General features: G+C 47.7%; 1 protein-coding gene across 9 annotated transcripts in view; it reads right to left on the bottom strand.

The window, feature by feature from the left end:
- usp34 (ubiquitin specific peptidase 34) overlaps nucleotides 1–24,574 on the bottom strand; it is a 446,082-nt gene that overhangs the window by 349,366 nt on the left and 72,142 nt on the right. For all 9 annotated transcript variants that reach the window (XM_072507777.1, XM_072507780.1, XM_072507781.1 and 6 more), the window contains exons 3-5: nucleotides 7,038–7,458; nucleotides 3,839–3,889; nucleotides 1,793–1,942 (exon numbers count right to left, since the gene is read on the bottom strand). In XM_072507777.1, coding sequence (XP_072363878.1) covers nucleotides 1,793–1,942; nucleotides 3,839–3,889; nucleotides 7,038–7,458 — 622 coding nt within the window. The remainder of the gene's footprint in view (nucleotides 1–1,792; nucleotides 1,943–3,838; nucleotides 3,890–7,037; nucleotides 7,459–24,574) is intronic.

The raw sequence follows: 24,574 nt of genomic DNA, 5'->3' as shown, positions 1-24,574 counted from the left end.
CCCGCAATGACACCTCTGGTCATCTCCAAGGATCCATTCCTGGACCCCTAATTTCTCATTTACATGCCATCCCCTCAGCAACGTTATGTGAAAACCTCTGAAGTTTCCATATACATGCTGGCACGTCCAACTCCTGCAACCGCTCCACTGCTTCAGAATTGTCATACTGCTCGTCCAATATCCTCCAATGAAGTCCTGAGAAGACCACGCCATTGTCTTTGATCCTTGCCACAAACTCCATCCCTCTACCTGGTCACTGTTTGAAGCTGAACCAGAAATGTTCACAACATTGGCTTCATATCAGACTCTGCTGAGCTTTAAACCACATATTCATGCCATCACCAATATTCTGTAATATCACCCAATTTCACTCACATCTCAGCTGATCTCCTGTGGAAACCCCCATCCGTGTCTTTGTTACCCCTAGTAGAATATTCCAATACACTCTTGGTCAGCCTTCCTCGTTCTTCTCACCTAATCCTCTCTACCTTGCTAATTCTCTTTCTTTGTTTAAGACAACCCTTAGGACCTACCTCTTCAGCTCGGATATCTCCTAATGTGATCCATGTCATTTTGTCTAATAGCACTCATGTGCAAACACACGAGACATACTACTTTGTACAGATGCTATATAAATAGGAGTTGCTGCTGTTGCTGTGGCAAAGTAACTCAAGCTTAATCAACTCTATGTAAAGTCATCTTGTTATGGGCCATGGTTTAGAGAACCCCAAAGTGTATCATGGAGTTCATCTGACGCACTTTTAATAGATTGTGGTTATGGGGAGCACAATGGCCTACTTTACAGGTGTGATGCAACAGAGATCTAAAGTACTTTTAAAACAAAACCATGTTTATTTATGAATCCAGTTGACACGTTATAAACACACAGTAAATATCTTAATAACTATCAACACCAATAATCCCCACAGATACAATGTTCTATAAGTAACCCTTCATAACTTGCCTAACAACATCCATATGTTAAACCCTTTTTACAGAAAGACAGCAGGTTTAAATTCTCTATAGAAACAAGTATTACTTTGGAAGGCTCAAATGAGTTAAAGACAGTCTGTAGCTTGTAGAGAGAGATCATTATACAGCTGCTTGCTTTGCCTGCAGCTATCCAACTCTCAAAACGAAACTAAAAATAACACTGTAGCTGCCTGCTCCAAAACTAAAGTGAGACAGCCAGCCCAGCTCCACGCACACTCTGACATCACTGCAGCTAATTGATAAACACCCATTTCTTAAAGGTACATCCACTACAGCTATTTGATAAACACCCAGTTCTTAAAGGTACTCTCACTTGACAATCTCTCCTAAATTCACTCCTTTTGGAGATAATTGTAATTTAATGAAATGTCATCACCGTTTCTCTAAACAGATAAATGAAAGTGAATAGGGGAAGACTATCAAACCCTTTATCAGTTTCTTAAATAAATTAAATCTCTGCTTAACATGAATGCTCCAGAGCTTTGAGTATCAATATATTGAATCTCCCCTCTATTATATTCCGCAACACAATTCCACTAATCATACATTCTACATTTTCCACAGCATTACTGTCCTTACATATTCTTTTAAACTTGTGACCTACCCAATAATTCATACAAATTCATGATTGATTCTTTACTCTTGTACTGCAAGCCCCTTCCCAAAATACCATTGTTCTTTTACATCGCCCCAGCTACTTGCTTATGGATCTACAGTGAAGAGTGAAATTTGATACATTGTCAGCCAGCTAGCTGAGAATTTAATACAATTAAAGTTAAAAAGAAAATTCACTACTTACATTGGATACTATTGTAATAAAAGCATGTGCTATTGGAAATGGAAGGGTTTCAGGCATTCCATATTCAAAACAATCTTTCATAAGTGATAGCCCATTTTTCCCACAAAAGAGACAGACATAACGAAGCAAGTGCAAAGGTACTTCCACATCCTAAACAGATGACAAAAGAAATGCAAATGGTTATGACTGTGGTCACTACAAAGGAATCATAAAACAAAATATTTCACAAGGTATTAAAAACAAAATTGCAATTTCTTTCCTTTCTCTCCCCACCTCCCTCATTAGAAATGGTGCTTTTTAAACAAAAGTAAAAGTCAGGCTAGCAGTAGGATTAAAATACAGGGACTTAGTAGGGACTATTTCTTGACACTTTTGCAATGACTAACACTTTCCACTTAGCCTCTCTAAAGCCAAGTAGAAAGTTAAAATTCATATATATATATATTCCACAGGTTTAAGTGCAATAAAACTATATTCATCAACACAGAATTTGCATCTTTACAATATTTTCTCTGCAATTTCAGTACAGATGCAAACATTACAATTGGATCCGAATAAGTCTATGCACGCAAATAGTTGTTTTTTTTTTCCAAATTATCAACTTCTCCTGAACTTCAGGTTGGACAAAATGTCTATCTGAAAATGTCAACTTCTCCATTCTCATCACAGATGCTGCCTGACACACTGGTTGCTTTCAGCACTTTTCCTTTTTATTTCAGACATCCAGCAACGACAGTTCTTGGCTTTTTATGCTAAATGCAACATCTCATTCAGCTTGAGTGGTAGAGAACATAAAATAAATCATAACTGTACAGATAGCATACAGTGGAATTATGGATTATCATGAATGCCCAGAATAAGTATTAGCTGGCCCCTTGGGAAAGTCCAGCAATAATTCACCAGGCTGATGGCAAGAGGTAGGAACCTGGCTGTGATAAGACACTGGAACATACCAGAGTTACATACCAGAGGGTTCAGAAGGGGTGATTTGATTAACGTGTTTAAAATAAGTAAACTGAAAGCAAATACTGGGAATGATACTTCCATAAAAATATTTATTCCCACAAGGGGAGATGGTGTGAAGCAAGATCACAGATGCAGAATAAATTCAGGTTCTTAAACGAGATTTAGATCATTACTTGAGACGTAAAAGTATACAGAATTTTAAGGAAAGAGCATGGCATTGGGATCAAAATGGTGGTACCAATAATGGACCAACTAATCTGCTTTTGCTCCTGCAAAGAATTACTGTTTCTAAGTTTAGTTAAGGATATTTTCATCTTACATTTTGCATTTTATATTTAACAAGCAAATGGAATTTCTTAATTGTAATTGTTTCAAAAACTGCAGTTTTAACAGAACTTCTGGCATACTAAATTTGCCAAGAAATAGTTATTGATCCATTCTAGCACAATAAGAACATGGAACATACAGTGCAGAAGGAGGCCATTTGGCCCATCGGGTCGGCACCGACCCACTTAAGCCCTCACTTCCACCCTATCCCCGTAACCCAATAACCCCTCCTAACCTTTTTTGGTCACTGAGGACAATTTATTATGGTCAATCCACCTAACCTGCACGTCTTTGGACTGTGGGAGGAAACCGGAGCACCCGGAGGAAACACATGCAGACATGGGGAGAACGTGCAGACTCCGCACAGTGATACCTTATAATCAACAAGCTTAGCCCCTTATACATCCAGGAAAATAATTTGTGAGTTGTTTGGATATATGAGGATTCTACATGTTGCACCAGCTTAGTTTTCATGAAAAAAAGCTCTACTACAGCTCAGGCTTTATTTCTGGCAAACTAATCTCTCCAAATTAATTTCTCTGTCCATTAAACAGAATGAATCATGGCATTGGGAAAAGCTAAAATTAGAATCATGTATACATGCATGGATGGAGCTTTTGTATTTGGGCTCATGTCAAACTTTGTAAGAATTTTAGTCCTAAACAATTTTCCTTCCAAAATGAACATTTACTTGTCCTTTTAAAATTCTAAAACCAAAAATAATGTCAAATTATTCAAAAATCTGTTACTTACATTCATATCACAAAACGCCCCTAATAGGTTGCTTTCATGAGCTGAAATGTCCTAGTTTAAAGAAAAGTTAGTACAATTTAAATAAAAACATTCTGCAAAATGTCTTTCAAATACAACACATCTATCAGGCGACAGTAGAAACAAACTCCAAAACTGACCCGACCCATATTAATGGGCTAAAAAACACGATTGCTCATTGACTATTAAAAAAAACATTTAATTTCAACAGTATCAGCATCGCTTCAATGGAAACATTTTCACCCAAATCAGTTGGTAATGGATACAAGCCCAACTGCAGCAACAGAGCACATGACCTATTCCGGGAATAAGATGTTATGTCAAGGCCCAGTCTGTCGGCATAGGTGGAGGTAAAGAGGTCACTTGAATCCTGGGCATTATTTACCTTCAACCAAAACAATCTACATTTATTTAGTGTCTTAACATAGTAAAAACATCGCAAGATGTCTCAATGGAAAATTAACAAACTTTGACACAGAGCCACAGAAGGGGACATTAGGACAGGCGACAGGTTATTAAAAGGGAAGGCAGTGGATTAGTGGTATTGTTGCTGGACTAGTAATCCAGAGTCTCAGGGAAATGCTCTGGGGACCTGGGTTCGAAACCCACCAGGGCAGATGGGTGGGCATTGAATTCAATAAAAATCTGGAATTAAAGGTCTAATGATAACCATGAAACCATTGTCGATTGTTGCAAAGACCCATCCGGTTCAAAAGTTGAGTCAGACGTAGGTTTGAAGCAGTGGCCAGGTCCGCCTGCTAAAAATCGGGATTCGCAATCAGGTGGAGAATAGCGTATCAGCCCAAAATCAGGCGTCAAACTTGCCGCAAGTCTCCTGTCCCACCCCACCGGCCATAACGGGCTTCCCACTCAGAACAGGTGGGAACCCAATGCAAAACCCCTTTTTTACATGTCATTAGCGTGCTTGAAGCTCGATACAAAGCCCTTCTGCAATGCTCCCACAACCCCACTCCCCCAATCCAGCAGCAGGAATTGCACGGGTGGACTTTGGTGCAGTTCTGGCAAGCGTGGACCTGGCGTGTTGGACCCCAAGGGGGATGGTCAAGAATGCCCAATGCCCATGTGCCCTTCTGCCACTGCCAGGCTGCAGAGAGCAGGTCCCCAAGGCTCTTGTGCTGGGTAGACAGTTTGGGGCAAAGTGTTGACCTTGGGACTCTCCCCTGGGATGAGGGTCTCGTGGCTGGACTGCCCATTATAGCCCTGGGAAACCTGAAGATCACTCTTGACATGGTGGTTTCAGGCAGCTCTTTGATCAAAACCTTCATTCTTGTCTGTGTACTATGAAAACTTTGAAGTAGCCTGGACACTTGATTCTCCATGTCCCCATGACACCTGGAAGACTTGCAAATCACAGCAGCACACCATTTTGCAGAAGGGATTCTTCTTTTTCCCCTCTCAGAAGCTGTAGGTGTGGGAAGACCCCTTATGAAGATTGACAAGAGAAGTCAGTTTCACTGGGTGGGGGGGGGATTCCCACTTGTATGAGCAGCAGGTGCAGCCTGGCCATTCTGAATGACAGGGGGACCCTCCCTCTATAGCCTGGCAGCGGGGCACTGGACATACTTCCTCGACACCCTCTCCACTCAGGGACCAATACAACAGGCATTGTTGGCACTGCCAAAGGACAGGGCCCAAGGGGGAAGTGGTTGACCTGTTATTTTAGTGGTGGGGAGGAGGATGCTCCTCTTTGTTCACGGTTTGGAGGGTGCTCCCCTTGTCAGCAGGGGTGGGGGTGGCTGTCTATGAATGCTGGGCGCATCAGTGAAGGTGGGCTGACCAGCGTGCTTCCCGATGTGCATATTTTTAAATAACAAAAGGTGGACAAATCCCACCTGGGAGGTGCCGCCAGCACGAGTGGGAAGCACTCCTGTTTTCCCACTGGCAGGACCACTTAGTGTGCAAATGGGAGAATCGGACCCAGTGTCTTGAAGGAGAAAAACGAAGTAGATAGGAATTGCATAACTGAGAACCTAGGTAGCTAAAGGCACAGCTAACAATAGTGCAGCAATGAAGACTGGAGACACAAGAGACCAGAATGAGTGGAACACAGAGTTCTCAGAGTGGTACAGTTGGAAGAGATTACAGAAATAGGGACAGGTGAAGCCAGGGAAGGACTGGAAAACAAGTATGAGAATCTTAAAAGAGACGTTGCCAGCGAGGAGGGAACCAATGTCGATCAGGGAGCATAGAGGTGATGGGTGAACATGGGTTGGCATTCAGACAGCAGAGTTTGGGATGGGAATTGGGGGAGTTTTGGATGAGACAGCAACAAATCAAATTCTAAACAATAAATAATTCTTCATATATAATCCATATGTGGAAGATTTACCACTCACTGAGGTCAGCCACTAACACCTGTGGATAATTTATTAGTTGCCTTGGTTACTGGACTTTAATGCCTTAAATGCTTGCTGAAACTACATAGGAAGATATCAGGTCAATTGGCACACCAATTCATTCATATGTTAAACTAAAATTCCTCTACCAGTGCTTTAACCTGCACTTTAACCAATAAACTTCTGAAATTACTTTTCTTCCTTTCATTTGAGTACAAGGTGACCACAGACAGAGTTTTTCGTCAAAAACAGAAAATACTGTATAATCTCAGCTGGTCTGACAGCATCTGTGGAGAGAAAAGGGAGCTAAAGTTGCGAGTCTGGATGACTCTTTGTCAAAGACATCCAGACTCGAAACGTTAGCTTCCTTTTCTCCCCACAGATGCTGTCAGACCAGCTGAGATTGTCCAGTATTTTCTGTTTTTGTTTCAGATCCCAGCATCCACAGTAAATTGCTTTATCTTCGAGTTCTTGGTCACTTTGCCATTACACTGTTCAAAAATGTTCCACAACCCCATAACAACACAAAGTTAGCATAGAAACATTGCACATTTTAAAAAGGCCAAAACTACTTTCTGAATTGTCTGAAACAGTTTTCCTGACTTTCTTTTCTTTCCTGACATTGTAAGTTATACACCTAATATTTTAACTATAAAGTAGATGTTTCCCACACCAAACCAATCTTGGGCATGTTAAAAACTTAAATTTTTAAAATGCACTAAGTTACAGGATTTTTCTTTACCCTTGAAACAATGGAAACTTTGCAAAGACTAAAATTACTGGATCACATGTATCAACTGATACTGCAAAGAAATACATTATACCTCTATAGTGGCATGAGTGTTATGTTTGTATGCCGTATATAAAGGAAACTGAATCTGAAAAATCTTTGCCACACATAACAGCAACTTTTCTTTCTCTTCTGTACTCCATGTGTTAAATGGATCAGTGCTCCGTGCAGAAATCTCCTCAGTCCTCCCATATGTTCTATTATCTGCTTTTTTCTCCACAAAATCCTTTGATTTCCGATCAATATCTTCATCTTTATTACACTCGCCTTCCTGATTAGCCTGTTCATGGATTTTTTGATTCATATCCTGCCACGATGAATCACTACTAGTGCAAATTTTACATAACTGGTCCTGGAGCGCCTGGACTTGTGCAGTCACCATATTGATAAGGGCATAAACCACCTGATTGAAGATTTCCAGGTGCTTGTACTCCTTGAAGCAACAAAGACATTGCCTAGAAGAAGGAAACATAGTATCAATACTTTTTCAGCAAACATAAAAATTGGACAAAATAGAAACTACCCAAATGTTAATTGTGTATAATAATAAATAATAATAACAACAACCTTATTGTCACAAGTAGGCTTCAATGAAGTTACTGTGAAAAGCCCCTAGGCGCCACATTCCGGCGCCTGTTCGGGGAGGCCGGTACAGGAATTGAACCCGCGCTGCTAGACTTGTTCTGCATTACAAGCCAGCTATTTAGTCCACTGTTCTAAACCAGCCCCTGGATTTGAACAGAGGGTGGTGAAGACATCTATTACTTTCAGATGAGAGCGAGGGCTGAGACGAAATATCCTTAACAAATCATGAGGTAGTGAATATAAGTAGGAGTGTTAAAAGAAGTTTGCAAAGATTTTTTAGAATCTCTAGAACATGCTGCAGTCATCTATTTTTGCAAAGCCTGAACATCAATTTACTTTTAGCATAGTAATAGTGAGAAAAATCCCCAAATCAAATGACGGTAGGACGTAACTACATCATATGACAAGGGCATGGAGCTTGGACATCAGACTAGAATGCAAGGGGGGGGAAATACCAGCAAGAATACCAACAAAATGAGACTTAAGAAAAAAAATAAAAGGTTACAAATGCTTATTTTCAAGACATGCTTTCTTATTGTAAAATTAATATGCCAAAAGTGACAATTGTGGAGAAGCCACATTTCTTAAATACAAGAGACTAAAATGACAATACAAAATTCGTGCGCCAATTAGCAACGTATCAAATGCTCATCTGAAGCAATCCCTGCCATTGCAAACTTCAAATTTGCCAGCAAGACAAACGGAGAACATGTCACATTTTTGCACTGCCTGATATCAATCATTCTGTAAACATTCTGCAAACACTCAGGTGAACCTCTGAGCAGAGGTTTCTCCAATGGCAGATCAGAACTACTTCTATTGATTGATCAATATATCATTTTAATTTAAATGAGAGCTCAGCGCACAGGTTTAAAGGATTTGGCAGATTCAAGTATGGAGGTTATTTGTTTCATTTTGACAGATTAAATCTTTTTTTTTAATTTAGAGTACCCAATTTTTTTTTCAATTAAGGGGCAATTTAGTGTGGTCAATCCACTTAACCTGCACATCTTTCGGTTGGGGGGGCGAAACCCACACAGACATGGGGAGAATGTGCAAACCCGGGTCCTCAGCGCCGTAGGCAGCAGTGCTACCCACTGCGCCACAGTCCCGCCCATTGATGGATGAAATCTATTGCATATATCAATGACAAAGAGCATACTATACAACCTTAACCCACAGTTGGGCACATGCACACAGTGTTCATGCACGGAACCAGGGCATGATTTTTGAGAATCTAACTAGAGAGTCCAGAATTCTCTCAATGACTTCAGCTCATGGGTAAACCTCTGCATGTTTAGATATGACGGATGGGGACAGGCCGGGTCCAGCGCCCCACATGGAGGCTGGACATGGACATCCTGGCCGACAAGGCTTTCTGCCAAAAAATAGCGCAGGCCATAGGCGATTACGTTAGTAACAACCAAAACGGGGAGGTCTCACCCTCCACGTTTTGGGAGGCACTAAAGGCCGTGATCAGAGGAGAGATCATAGCCTTCAAGGCAAGTAGAGATAGGGAAGAGAGGGTGGCCAGGCAACAGCTAGTGGACTCCATTCTGGAAGTCGATAGAAAGTACATAGAGGCCCCGACCGTAGAGCTGCTGGTGGAGAGGAAAAAGTTGCAAATGGACTTTAACGTGCTATCCACTAAGTGTACCAACTCCGCCAGACACGGGGACCTTCTACAAACACGGAGAGAAGGCTGGCTGCCTATTAGCTCACCAGCTGAGGAAGCAGGCAGCCACAAGGGAAATAGCACAGGTTAAGGATAACAAAGGCAGACTGGTAACAGAGCCAAAGGAGGTCAATCGGGCATTTGAGACCTTCTACCGGGGACTATACGCCTCCGAGCCCCCCAACGGGGATGCGGGAATGAAACTTCCTAGACAGACTGGAACTACCAGTTGTGGGGATGCGGGGGGGATCTGGAAGCACCAATTGACCTGGGAGAAATCATGGAGAGCATCAGCTCCATGCAGGCGGGGAAGGCACCAGGACCCTAGGGGTTCCCGGCAGACTTCTACAAAAGATTTGCACCAGTCCTGGCCCCACACCCAAGGGGCATGTTCACGGACTCACTGGCAGGGGCACCCTGCCCTCAACGCTAGCGCAGGCCACAATCTCACTAATATCCAAAAAAGATAAAGACGTGACGGAATGTGGATCATACAGAACCATTTCACTGCTGAACGTGGATGCGAAAAAACTCGCAAAAGGTCCTGGCCAAAAGACTGGGGGGCTGCGTACCAGGGGTGGTCGCAGAGAACCAAACGGGCTTTCTCAAGGGTAGGCAGCTCACAGTGAACATCAGGTGGCTGCTGAATGTGATAATGACTCACCCCCGGGGAGAGAACACCAGAGGTGATCGCCTTCCTGGACACAGAAGTGATCGCCTTCCTGGACACAGAAAAGGCCTTTGACAGAGTCGAATGGAGCTACCTCCTCGAGGTACTGGAACGGTTTGGGCTAGGAGCGGGATTCACCGCCTGGGTGAGGCTCCTGTACAACGCTCCCAAAGCGAGTGTCCGAACTAACACCACCAGATCTAAATACTTCCAGCTGCAGAGAGGAACAAGACAGGGCTGTCCCCACTCTTGTTCGTGCTAGCGATCGAACCCCTGGCGATAGCCCTGTGGGACGCAAAAATCTGGAAGGGAATCCGGAGAGGCGACATAGAGCACAGAGTCTCACTCTATGCAGATGACCTGCTCCTCTATGTCTCGATGCCACAGGAGGGACTGAAGGCAATACTGCAAATACCGAAAGAGTTTGGAACTTTCTCGGGCTACAAACTTAACCTGGGCAAAAGCGAGACAGTCCCAGTGAACCCAAAAGGGGGAGGGACAGAGCTGAAGGGGCTCCTGTTCAAAACAGCCCAGAACAGATTCCGTTACCTGGGGATCCAAATAGCCAGAGACTGGACACAGATCCACAAGTGGAACCTGACCAGCCTGGTGGAGGAAGTAAGAAAAGACCTTCAACGGTGGGGCTCACTCCCACTCTCCCTGGTGGGAAGAGTGCAGATGATCAAGATGAACGTACTGCCCAAGGTTCCTCTTCCTGTTTAGATCCATCCTGATCTTCATCCCCATGGCCTTTTTCCAAAACATGTGACACTGCAAAGAGGGAAAGTCTGTGGGGCCTGGCTCTACCAAACCAACAGTACTACCACTGGGCAGCAACAGCAGAAAAAGTGAGGGGATGGGTACAAGAACCCGACACAGATTGGATACAAATGGAGGAAGCATCCTGTAAAGGAACAACCCTCCGGGCCCTGCCCACAGCAGCAGTCCCATCCTCCTCAACAAGGTACACAACGAGCCCAGTGGTAGCGGCCACACTGAGAACGTGAACCCAGTTGAGACAGCACTTCGGGATAACCAAAATGTCCCTTATGGCCCCCATCTGCGGCAATCACAGATTCCCCCCCCCCCCAGCCATGCTAGATTCCACCTTCAAAAGATGGAGGCGGGACGGGGGCACACTGACAGTTGGGGACTTCTACGTAGGACGCAGACTGGCGACACTGGACGAACTGACGAAGAAATGGAAACTAGCAAGAGGACAGGAATTGAGACACCTCCAAATAAAGCACTTCCTCCGCAAAGAGACAGTAGGGTACCCCGGGGCCCCAGAAAGCACACTACTAGAGGATCTGATAGGCACAAGCAGCGAAAAAGGGGGGGCTATTTGGGAAAATAGACAGACAGCTACTGGATAGAGCCCGAACACCACTGGTCAGGACCAGACAAGAATGGGAGGACGAACTGAGGACAGATGTAGGATGGGGACTCTGGAGCGAAGCACTGAGCAGGGTGAACTCCACCTCCTCTTGCGCAAGGCTAAGCCTAATGCAGTTCAAAGGGGTGCACAGAGCGCACCTGACCAGAACCCACATGAGCAGGTTCTTCCCGGAGATGGAGGACAAATGTGAACGGTGCCAGAGGGGCCCAGCCAACCACACCCACATGTTTTGGGCTTGCCCAAGCTTGCTGGGTTCTGGACAGCCTTCTCAGAGGCAATATCCAAGGGTGTGTGTGTGTGTGTGTGTGTGTGTGTGTGTGTGTGTGTGTGTGTGTGTGTGTGTGGGGGATATACATATATCATATACCGATCCAGAGGGCAGCAAAATGTTCGTACAGTTAGTCAAATGAAGGGCAAAACAAACCTCTCTGCAAAATAAAGCAAATTAGCGTGGGCAAGAAAAATGTAATGCATACAAGTAGCAACTGTTTATAAATGAGAAAAGCGGGGACTTCCGGGTGCGGCTATGCAGAGCTAGGTCGCATATTCGGCAGCTCCTGCTTGGAACGGACTTTTGGGCTCTTTTACAGGGCCCCCACGGCATTTGTTTGACATTTCCCGGTGTGGGAAGAAGGCTGCAATATTCCCCCGACAGTGTCCCCCAGGAAGGGTATGTCTCTGGGTTGCCAGACACGGCAGAAACAGTAAAAGATTTGGCTGCAACTGCAGGATAAACAGGGCCTCTTCCAGCATGCAGGCGGGGGAAGGGCAAGCTTAAAGCTGCAAGCTGACCTGAGGGCCTGTATCAAAGGTGAATTCTAGCAGCAGAGGGAACAACTGTGAAAAGACCTCATCAAGGCCACTGAAGGGACTTCCGGTTGCGGTGATGCCTAGCTAGCCGCACGTTTCGGCGGCTCCAGCTCAGACGGACATTCGGGCTCTTTTAAGAGCCCCAACGGGGAATTTTCCGACGACGCAACCCGGTGTGGGGTGTGTGAGAAGGGCGTCCCCCCCCCCAAACGAAGGAGGAAAAAAACGGCGGCGGCGGCTGCAGCGCGAGGAATCGTCGACCAAAGGGTCAGAAAGAGAGAAGTACAAGATGGCGGCGGAGAAAGCGCAGGCGACATGGGGGCCTGAGCAGGATGAGATTGTGAGACGGTGCGTGGAGCTGCTGAAGAGGGAGGTGCTGACCCCGTTGCTACAGGCAATTGAGGGGCTCAAGGAGACATTAAAGACCCAGGAGACAGAGCTCCGCGTGGTGGAGCAGAAGGTGACAGATATTGAGGACGAGATCCTGGGCCTGGCGGTTAAGACACAGACGCACGAGGCACTTCATAAAAAGTGTACTGAAAAGGATCGAAGCCCTAGAAAATGGAACGCGAAGGAAGAACCTTCGGATACTGGGTCTCCCTGAGGGTGTGGAAGGAGTGGACTGTGGAGCGTACGCAAGTACGATGCTGAGGTCACTGATGGGTGCTGAGGCCCCTACGGGCCCCTTGGAGGTGGAGTGGGCAAATCGGATTCCGGCGAGAAGACCAAAAGCGGGAGAACCACCCAGGGCGATAATCGTGCGATTTTACCTCCTTAAGGATAGAGAAGAGGTCCTGAGATGGGCTAAAAAGGTGCGGAGTAGCAGATGGGAGAATGCAGTGGTACGGGTATACCAGGATTGGAGTGCGGAGGTGGCGAGAAGGAGGGCGAGCTTCAACCGAGCCAAAGAGGTGTTGCATAAAAGGAAGGTGAAGTTCGTGATGCTGCAGCCGGCAAGACTATGGGTCACGTATCAGGAGAGACACCATTATTTCGAGACGGCGGAGGAAGCATGGACCTTCATCCAGGAAGAGAAATTGGATCGGAACTGAGGAACTGATGCTGCAGGAAATGTTATTGTTAATGTTATGGTTGAAGTTAATTGAGAAGTAAATTGGGAAGGGGGGAGACATTGGGGAAATGTGGGCGCCGGTGAGGGGGGAAAGACGGGACATAGTTGGAGAATGGAGAAGGGGAGGGGGAGGGGAAAGGGAGCTGCGCCATAAGAGGCGGGTCAGGTAAAGGGATGTTCCCGCGCCAGAAAGAATAAGGCGGGAAGACAGGCGCAAGGCGGATGGGAGTTCCCCACACGGGGGGGTCGAGGAGTGAGCAGGAGTAGCCGGGGTCAGTTGAAGTCAGCTGACTTACGGAAGTAATATGGGGGAGCAATCATGCTAGAAAGAGATCTAGCGGGGAGGGGGGAGGGAGGGGGAGGGGGGGTGGGGGTGACAACTGGGTTGCTGCTGCGGAAATCCAAAAGGAAATGGTTAAAGAGTGGGTGGGCGGGGATGGTGTGCGACGCTGGGGGAGCGAGCGGGAGCGCGGAGGCGGGATATGGGACTGGCCTAGAGAAGGTAATGGCTAGTCAACACGGGAGGGGGGCAGGTAGCCCCCTAGTGAGGCTGATCACGTGGAACGTGAGAGGCCTGAACGGACCGATAAAAAGGGCCAGAGTGCTCGCGCATTTGAAAGGACTAAGGGCAGACGTGGTTATGCTCCAAGAGACGCACCTAAAGGTGGCGGACCAAGTTAGGCTAAGGAAAGGATGGGTGGACAGGTGTTCCACTCAGGACTGGACGCAAAGAATAGAGGGGTGGCCATTTTGGTGGGGAAACGGGCAGCATTTGAAGCAAAGAACATCGTAGCAGATAGCGGAGGTAGATATGTAATGGTGAGTGGCAGGCTGGAGGGAATGGAGGTCGTGTTGGTTAATGTGTATGCCCCCCGAGGTTTCCGGGTGCGGCGATGACCAGCTGAGTCGCACGTTTCGGCAGCTCCCTGTGAAACGGACTTTTGGGCTCTTGATAGGAGCCCCAACGGCAATTTTGACGGCTAAAAACACTGCGGTAAACCAGAAGGGAATCCCCCCTGGATACGGATGGGAAAAGGAGGAGAGAGTGGCCAGATTGCAGTGGATCCTTTAGAACAGCGGCAAGGAAGGCAAGCAAAAACCAAGATGGCGTCGGAAGGTGGCAGTTTAACATGGGGCCCTGAACAACAAGAGTTCTTGAAATGCTGTGTGGAAGAGCTCAAAAAGGAAATGAAGAAAGAGCTGTTGGCCCCGATACTACACGCGATCGAAGGGCTAAAGGAGGAACAAAAGACCCAGGAGCGGGAGCTTCGGGTCGTGAAGGCAAAGGCAGTCGAGAATGAGGACGATATACAGGGCCTGGTGGTGAAGACGGAGACGCAGGAGGCACATCAGAAACGATGTGTGGAAAGGTTGGAGGCACTGGAAAACAACGCAAGGAGGAACAACCTGAGGATTCTTGGTCTTCCTGAAGGTGTGGAGGGAGCGGACGTCGGGGCATATGTGAGCACGATGCTGCACTCGTTAATGGGAGCGGAGGCCCCGGCGGGTCCATTGGAGGTGGAGGGAGCATACCGAGTGATGGCGCGAGGACCGAGAGCAGGAGAAATTCCCAGAGCCATAGTGGTGAGATTCCTCCATTTTAAGGATAGAGAAATGGTCCTTAGATGGGCGAAGAAAACTCGGAGCAGTAAATGGGAGAACGCGGTGATCCGCGTTTATCAAGACTGGAGTGCGGAGGTGGCGAGAAGGAGGGCGAGCTTTAATCGGGCCAAGGCGGTGCTTCATAAAAAGAAGATAAAATTTGGAATGCTGCAACCGGCAAGACTGTGGGTCACATATCGAGGAAGGCACCACTACTTCGGGACGGCGGATGAAGCGTGGACTTTTATTGTGGAAGAAAAACTGGAATGAGCGGGTTATTAAAAAGAACATTCGAACAAAGTGGTGGGGCGAATGTGGGGGGCAAAGAGAGGTTTTATATACTAATCCTGCGATGTGGTAACTTTTCTCTCTCCCACAGGTGGTGATGGGGGGAGGAGGGGAGGTGGAGGAGATGGGGCGTTGGCCATTGGGGGCGGGGCCAAGGGAGAAGCGCGGGCTTGGTTCCCGCGCTATGATAATCATGGCGGGAATAGAGAAGCAGGAAGGAGGGGGCGTCGCACGGTGCGAGCCGAGGTCACGGGGGGAAGCCGAGGTCAGCCAGAGTTTGCTGACTTCTGGGAGCAACATGGGGGGAATAATTACGCTAGCGGGGGATCTAGCGGGGGGGGGGTGGGAGGGGGGAACTCCTGGGTTGCTGCTGCTGGGGAGAGGGGGGAGCTGGTATGGGAGAGGATGGGCGGGGGGGGGGCACCGCCTGGGGGAGATACAGCTGCGTGGCAACCGGGTGAGGAGCTGGAAAAAGGTGATGGCTAATCGACAAGGGGGGGGGGTAGGAAGCCCCCCAACTCGGCTGATCACGTGGAACGTGAGAGGGCTGAACGGGCCGATAAAGAGGGCACGGGTACTCGCACACCTTAAGAAACTTAAGGCAGATGTGGTTATGTTACAGGAAACGCACCTGAAACTGATAGACCAGGTTAGGCTACGCAAAGGATGGGTGGGGCAGGTGTTCCATTCGGGGCTAGATGCGAAAAACAGGGGGGTGGCTATATTAGTGGGGAAGCGGGTAATGTTCGAGGCAAAGACTATAGTGGCGGATAACGGGGGCAGATACGTGATGGTGAGTGGCAAACTACAGGGGGAGACGGTGGTTTTGGTAAACGTAAATGCCCCGAACTGGGATGATGCCAATTTTATGAGGCAGATGCTAGGACGCATTCCGGACCTAGAGATGGGAAAGCTGATAATGGGGGGAGATTTTAATACGGTGTTGGAACCAGGGCTGGATAGGTCGAAGTCCAGGACTGGAAGGAGGCCGGCAGCAGCCAAGGTACTTAATGATTTTATGGAGCAGATGGGAGGTGTAGACCAGTGGAGATTTAGCAGACCTAGGAGTAAGGAGTTCTCGTTTTTCTCCTATGTCCATAAAGTCTACTCGCGAATAGACTTTTTTGTGCTGAGTAGGGCATTGATCCCGAAGGTGAGGGGAACGGAGTATACGGCTATAGCCATTTCGGATCACGCTCCACACTGGGTGGACTTGGAGATAGGGGAGGAAACAGGAGAGCGCCCACCCTGGAGAATGGACATGGGACTAATGGCAGATGAGGGTGTGTGTCTAAGGGTGAGGGGGTGCATTGAAAAGTACTTGGAACTCAATGATAATGGGGAGGTCCAGGTGGGAGTGGTCTGGGAGGCGTTGAAGGCGGTGGTTAGAGGGGAGCGGATATCAATAAGGGCACATAAAGGGAAGCAGGAGAGTAAGGAACGGGAGCGGTTGCTGCAAGAACTTTTGAGGGTGGACAGACAATATGCGGAAGCACCGGAGGAGGGACTGTACAGGGAAAGGCAAAGGCTACATGTAGAATTTGACTTGCTGACTACAGGCACTGCAGAGGCACAATGGAGGAAGGCACAGGGTGTACAGTACGAATATGGGGAGAAGGCGAGCAGGTTGCTGGCACACCAATTGAGGAAAAGGGGAGCAGCGAGGGAAATAGGGGGAGTGAGGGATGAGGAAGGAGAGATGGAGCGGGGAGCGGAGAGAGTGAATGGAGTGTTCAAGACATTTTATAAAAAATTATATGAAGCTCAACCCCCGGATGGGAGGGAGAGAATGATGGGCTTCTTGGATCAGCTGGAATTTCCCAAGGTGGAAGGGCAGGAAAGGGTGGGACTGGGAGCACAGATCGAGGTAGAAGAAGTGGTGAAAGGAATTAGGAGCATGCAGGCGGGAAAGGCCCCGGGACCGGATGGATTCCCAATCGAATTCTATAGAAAATATGTGGACTTGCTCGCCCCGGTACTGACGAGGGCCTTTAATGAGGCAAAGGAAAGGGGACAACTGCCCCCGACTATGTCTGAAGCAACGATATCGCTTCTCTTAAAGAAGGAAAAAGACCCGCTACAATGCGGGTCCTATAGACCTATTTCCCTCCTAAATGTAGATGCCAAGGTCCTGGCCAAGGTAATGGCAATGAGAATAGAGGAATGTGTCCCGGGGGTGGTCCACGAGGACCAAACTGGGTTTGTGAAGGGGAGACAGCTGAACACGAATATACGGAGGTTGTTAGGGGTAATGATGATGGCCCCACCAGAGGGAGAAACGGAGATAGTAGTGGCGATGGATGCCGAGAAAGCATTTGATAGAGTGGAGTGGGATTATTTGTGGGAGGTGTTGAGGAGATTTGGTTTTGGAGAGGGGTATGTTAGATGGGTGCAGCTGTTGTATAGGGCCCCAGTGGTGAGCGTGGTCACGAATGGACGGGGATCTGCATATTTTCGGCTCCATAGAGGGACAAGGCAGGGATGCCCTCTGTCCCCATTATTGTTTGCACTGGCGATTGAGCCCCTGGCGATAGCGTTGAGGGGTTCCAAGAAGTGGAGGGGAGTACTTAGGGGAGGAGAAGAGCACCGGGTATCTTTGTATGCGGACGATTTGCTACTATACGTGGCGGACCCGGCGGAGAGGATGCCAGAAATAATGCGGATACTTGGGGAGTTTGGGGATTTTTCAGTGTATAAATTGAACATGGGGAAAAGTGAGTTGTTTGTGGTGCATCCAGGGGAGCAGAGTAGAGAAATAGAGGACCTACCGTTGAGGAAGGTAACAAGGGACTTTCGTTACCTGGGGATCCAGATAGCTAAGAATTGGGGCACATTGCATAGGTTAAATTTAACGCGGTTGGTGGAACAGATGGAGGAGGATTTTAAGAGATGGGATATGGTATCCCTGTCAATGGCAGGGAGGGTGCAGGCGGTTAAGATGGTGGTCCTCCCGAGATTCCTCTTTGTGTTTCAGTGCCTCCCGGTGGTGATCACGAAGGCTTTTTTTAAAAGGATTGAAAAGAGCATCATGGGTTTTGTGTGGGCCGGGAAGACCCCGAGAGTGAGGAAGGGATTCTTACAGCGTAGCAGGGATGGGGGGGGCTGGCACTACCGAGCCTAAGTGAGTATTATTGGGCCGCTAATATTTCAATGGTGAGTAAGTGGATGGGAGAGGAGGAGGGAGCGGCGTGGAAGAGATTAGAGAGGGCGTCCTGTAGGGGGACTAGCCTACAGGCTATGGTGACAGCCCCATTGCCGTTCTCACCGAGGAACTACACCACAAGCCCGGTGGTGGTGGCTACACTGAAGATTTGGGGACAGTGGAGACGGCATAGGGGAAAGACTGGAGCCTTGGGGGGGGGGGGTCCCCGATAAGAAACAACCATAGGTTTGCCCCGGGGGGAATGGATGGGGGATATGGAATGTGGCAAAGAGCAGGAATAACGCAACTGAAAGATCTGTTTGTGGATGGGAAGTTCGCGAGTCTGGGAGCGCTGACTGAGAAGTATGGGTTGCCCCAAGGGAATGCATTCAGGTATGCGCAACTGAGGGCTTTTGCGAGGCAACAGGTGAGGGAATTCCCGCAGCTCCCGACACAAGAGGTGCAGGACAGAGTGATCTCAAAGACATGGGTGGGGGATGGTAAGGTGTCAGATATATATAGGGAAATGAGGGACGAAGGGGAGACTATGGTAGATGAACTAAAAGGGAAATGGGAAGAAGAGCTGGGGGAGGAGATCGAGGAGGGGCTGTGGGCAGATGCCCTAAGCAGGGTAAACTCGTCGTCCTCGTGTGCCAGGCTAAGCCTGATTCAGTTTAAGGTATTACACAGGGCACATATGACTGGAGCACGGCTCAGTAAATTTTTTGGGGTGGAGGATAGGTGTGCGAGGTGCTCGAGAAGCCCAGCGAATCATACCCATATGTGTTGGTCATGCCCGGCACTGCAGGGGTTTTGGATGGGGGTGACAAAGGTGCTTTCAAAAGTAGTAGGAGTCCGGGTCGAACCAAGCTGGGGGTTGGCTTTATTTGGGGTTACACAAGAGCCGGGAGTGCAGGAGGCGAGAGAGGCCGATGTTTTGGCCTTTGCGTCCCTAGTAGCCGCCGGCGCAGGATATTGCTAATGTGGAAAGAAGCCAAGCCCCCGGGGGTGGAGACCTGGATAAATGACATGGCGGGGTTTATAAAGCTAGAGCGGATTAAGTTCGTCCTAAGGGGGTCGGCTCAAGGGTTCACCAGGCGGTGGCAACCGTTCGTCGAATACCTCGCAGAAAGATAGACGGAATGGGAAAAAGAAGCCAGCAGCAGCAGCCCAGGATCGGGGGGGGGGGGGGGGGGGGAGAAGAGAGAGAGAGAGAGAGAGAGAGAGAGAGAGAGAGAGAGAGAGAGAGAGAGAGAGAGAGAGAGAGAGAGAGAGAGAGAGAGAGAGAGAGAGAGAGAGAGAGAGAGAGAGAGAGAGAGGGAGAAGGAGGAGGAACCAGAAGGACTCTCAGGGTTGTTAATATATACTGTATAGTATGTATAGGTCGTTGCGACAGATAATTATATATTGGACTGTTAAATTATATTTTTGGAGAGTGTTACTTGTGACAAGGCAGTTGCCAATTAGGGCTAGTTTTCATTTTTGTTATTTATTATTTATTCATTTTGTGTTTATAAAATAGGTCATTGTTATTTGTGTTGTTATAATATTGTGTAAAGGATGCACAATGTACTGTGTTGGTTGACCAAAAATTTTCAATAAAATATTTAATTTAAAAACATTTTTTAAAATGTGTATGCCCCAAACTGGGACGATGCGGGATTTATGAGACGGATGCTGGGGCGTATACCGGACCTGGAGGTAGAAAACTTGATTTTAGGAGGGGACTTTAATACGGTGCTGGACCCGGGGCTAGATAGATCCAGCTCAAGGACCGGAAGAAGGCCGGCAGCGGCCAAGGTACTTAAGGGGTTTATGGACCAAATGGGGGGAGTGGATCCATGGCGATTTCTTAGACCTAGGGCTAGGGAGTTTTCCTTCTTCTCCCATGTCCATAAAGTGTACTCCCGGATAGATTTTTTTGTTTTGGGAAGGTCGTTGATCTCTAGGGTGGAAGAAGCTGAGTACTCAGCCATAGCGGTTTCGGATCATGCCCCACATTGGGTGGACCTGGAATTAGGAGAGGAAAGGGAGCAGAGAACACTCTGGCGATTAGATGTGGGACTGATGGCGGATGAGGGAGTGTGTGCAAGAGTGCGGGGGTGTATTGAGAGATACCTGGAGGTCAATGACGGCGGCGAGGTCCCTGTGGGAGTGGTATGGGAAGCACTAAAAGCGGTGGTCAGAGGAGAGCTGATCTCCATTGGGGCCCACAAAAGGAAAACAGAGGCCAAGGAAAGGGAAAGATTACTGGGGGAGATTTTAAGGGTGGATAGGGAATTTGCAGAGACCCCGGAGGAGGAATTGTACAGGGAGAGGAGACGACTCCAGACGGAATTTGACCTTCTGACCACCAGAAGGCGGAGATACTGTGGAGGAAGGCACAGGGGAGGAGGTATGAATATGGGGAAAAGGCTAGTCGCCTGTCGGCTCATCAATTGCGAAAGAGGGCAGCAGCGAGGGAGATAGGAGGAATTAGAGACGAAAGGGGAGACACGGTGCGAAGGGCAGGAAAGATAAATGAGGTGTTCAAGACCTTCTATGAGGAACTGTATAGGTCTCAACCCCCAGAGGGAGAGGAGGGGATGCGGCAGTTCCTGGACCAATTGAGGTTCCCGAAAGTGGAGGAGCGGGGGGTGGTAGGCCTGGGGGCACCGATTGGGGTGGACGAGGTTATTAAGGGACTGGGAAGCATGCAAGCAGGGAAGGCCCCAGGACCAGACGGGTTCCCGGTGGAGTATTACAGAAAATATGTGGACTTGTTGGCCCCTTTGATGGTGAGGACGTTCAATGAGGCCAGGAAAGGGGGGACTCTACCCCCGACGATGTCGGAGGCGACGATTTCGTTAATTTTGAAGAGGGATAAAGATCCGTTGCAGTGCGGGTCCTATAGACCCATTTCATTATTGAATGTGGACGCCAAATTGTTGGCAAAGGTACTGGCATCGAGGATAGAGGACTGTGCCCCGGGGGTGGTGCACGAAGACCAGACAGGGTTCGTAAAAGGGAGACAACTGAATGTTAACGTGCGACGACTATTAGGGGTGATAATAAAGTGGAGGGGGAGGCAGAGATAGTGGCGGCAATGGACGCAGAGAAGGCATTTGATAGGGTGGAGTGGGAGTATTTATGGGAAGTGTTAAGGAGGTTTGGGTTTGGGAACGGGTTTATTAGCTGGGTTAGACTTCTTTATGGGGCTCCAACGGCAAGCCTAGTTACAGGTCGACATAGATCGGAGTATTTCCGACTATATAGGGGAACAAGACAGGGATGCCCGCTGTCTCCATTGTTGTTCGCGTTGGCAATTGAACCTCTGGCCATGGCGTTGAGAGACTCCAGGAAATGGAGAGGGGTGATTAGAGGGGGAGAAGAACACAGAGTCCCGTTATACGCGGATGACCTATTGTTATACGTGTCGGACCCAGCGGGGGGGATGATAGAGGTTATGCGAATTTTGAGGGGGTTCGGGGATTTCTCGGGGTATAGGCTAAACATGGGGAAGAGTGAATTATTTGTGATACATCCAGGGGACCAGAGTAGAGAGATAGAAGGCTTGCCTCCAAGGAAAGTGGAAAGAAACATCCGATACCTGGGGATTCAGATCGCTAGGAGCTGGGGAACCTTGCACAGACTTAATCTGACACGGTTGGTAGAACAAATGGAGGAGGACTTCAAGAGGTGGGACATGCAGCCTCTATCGCTGGCGGGCAGGGTGCAAGCAATTAAGATGATGGTCCTCCAGAGGTTCTTATTTGTATTTCAATGTCTCCCTATACTAATCACCAAGACCTTTCTTAATAAAAATAGACAGGAGCATCACGAGCTTCGTGTGGGCAGGGAAAGTTCCGAGAGTAAGGAGGGGGTTCCTTCAGCGTAGTAGGGACAGAGGAGGATTGGCACTACCAAACTTGGGCGATTACTATTGGGCCGCCAATGTGGCAATGATACGTAAATGGATGGTGGAGGGTGAGGGAGCGGCGTGGAAAAGACTGGAGAGAAAGTCCTGTAAAGGGACGAGTTTAGAGGTGCTGGTGACGGCGCCGCTACCGATCTCACCTAAAAAGTTTACCACAAACCCGGTGGTGGCGGCAACATTGAATATCTGGGGACAGTGGAGGCGACAGAGAGGGGTGCAGGGAGCCCTGGTGGGGTCCCCAATCAGGAACAACCATAGGTTCGCCCCAGGAAGAATGGATGGAGGATTTCAGAGCTGGTACCAGTTGGGAGTTAGGAGGGTGGGAGATTTATTTATAAGTGGGACTTTTGCGAGCTTGGGAGCATTGGAGAAAAAGTATAAGTTGCCCCGGGGAAATTTCTTGAGATATATGCAGGTGAGGGTGTTTACTAGACAACAGGTGAGGGAATTTCCGTTGCTCCCGACACAGGGGATACAGGACAGGGTGCTATCAGGGGTGTGGGTCGGAGAGGGCAAGGTGTCAGAGATTTACCGAGAGATGAGGGAAGAGGGGGAGGAGTCGGTGGGCGAACTAAAAGGAAAGTAGGAAGAAGAACTAGGGGAGGAGATAGAGGAGGGTATGTGGGCTGATGCCCTAAGCAGGGTAAATTCCTCTTCCTCATGCGCCAGGCTTAGCCTGATTCAATTTAAGGTACTACATAGAGCACACATAACGGGAGCAAGATTGAGCAGGTTCTTTGGAGTGGAGGACAAATGTGGGAGGTGTGGCGGGAGCCCGGCAAACCACGCACATATGTTTTGGGCGTGCCCGGCACTGGAAGGGTATTGGAAGGGAGTGACGGGAGTGATTTCGCGGGTGGTGAAGGCCCGGGTCAAACCAGGCTGGGGGTTAGCTCTATTTGGAGTTGCGGAAGAGCCGGGAGTGCAGGAGGCGAAAGAGGTCGACGTTGTGGCCTTTGCGTCCCTAGTAGCCCGGCGCAGGATCCTACTCATGTGGAAGGAGGCGAAACCCCCCGGACTGGAGGACTGGGTAAATGATATGGCGGGGTTCATTAAACTGGAGCAGATAAAGTTTGCCCTGAGAGGATCGGCTCAAGGGTTCACCAGGCGGTGGCAGCCATTTCTCGACTACCTAGGGGAACGTTAGAGGGAAGAAAGATGACCAGCAGCAGCAACCCAGGGGGAAGGGGGGGGGAGGGGGGGGGGAGGGGGTTTAGTTTAGTTTAGGTCAAAGATAAAGGGGTTTTGTTACTTGTGTATTGTTAAAAATTTCTGTATTGTTATTGTTGCGTTTGCTTTGTAAGAGGGGAAAAATTGTTGTTTGGTAAAAAAAATTCAATAAAACATTTTTTTTTAAAATAATAAATGAGAAAAGCCAATAAAAGGATTTTCAAAAAAAAAGATATGACGGATTGGGGGGGGGGGGGGGGGGGTGCTATTCCAAATTTCAGTGTGATTCACCGTGATTTCCTTCATACCTTTACAAACATGACTGGCCCACCAATGGAGAATCAAAATCGCAGGTTGCCCACAGCGACACCCGGTGGCCAAGTTTATAACTGCATACAGATTCAAAGTACAAAATAGCAGCTACTGTAACAGCCACTTGGATGTTACCACAGTTCAACATTAATCTAATGCTGGAAACCCCAGTCACATCACCACCTATGGTCTTTCTTTATATATTGCAAGGAGATCTTGAGTACAACTACATGAACACAGTTGTCCAAAGAACTTTCAATGCATTTTCAAATGGGATGTTCAACACACAAGTCACTTTCATGATAAAGTACCAATATTATAAAAGATGTCTGCCTTGGCTATTAAAACTGAAATTCAGGAAAGCCAAACTATGTGTTAAAACTTTTTATTTTAGTTTTCTCCTAAGACTTTACCGTAACTCAAAAGTGTCATTGGTAAAGATAAATGGTTTAGATCTAATACACTATTACATTATTACAGAGACATGGTTATAAGATAACTATGATTGGGAAATAAATATTCCAGGTACACGACATTTCAAAAAGAGAATGGAATAGGAGGAAGAATTGCCATGATAATAAAGGATGACACGAGGCCAATCGTGAGAAAGTTAAAATTAGGTAGTAGAATCAGGATGGATAGAGATTAGGAATAATAGGAGTCTGAAAACACTGGATGGTGTAGTTTATAGGTCCATCAAAATTAGTTGGACAGATCATGAAGCAAGAAATATATGGAGCTTAAACAAAGGCAACTTAATAATTGTGGGGGGAGTGGAATCTCCAAGTGTCTCCATGAGTCTCACCCCCACAACCCAAAGATGTGCAGGATAGGTCGATTGCCACGTTAAATTGGAAAAAAAATAATTGGGTACTTTAAATTTTTTTTAAAGGGAAAAAAAGAAAATACAAATTGTGGGGAGCTTTAATC

This window comes from Scyliorhinus torazame, chromosome 1 (genome assembly GCF_047496885.1).
Source record: "Scyliorhinus torazame isolate Kashiwa2021f chromosome 1, sScyTor2.1, whole genome shotgun sequence".
In the NCBI taxonomy this organism is placed as follows: Eukaryota; Metazoa; Chordata; class Chondrichthyes; order Carcharhiniformes; family Scyliorhinidae; genus Scyliorhinus; species Scyliorhinus torazame.
This window is presented reverse-complemented; position numbering and strand designations above follow the sequence as displayed.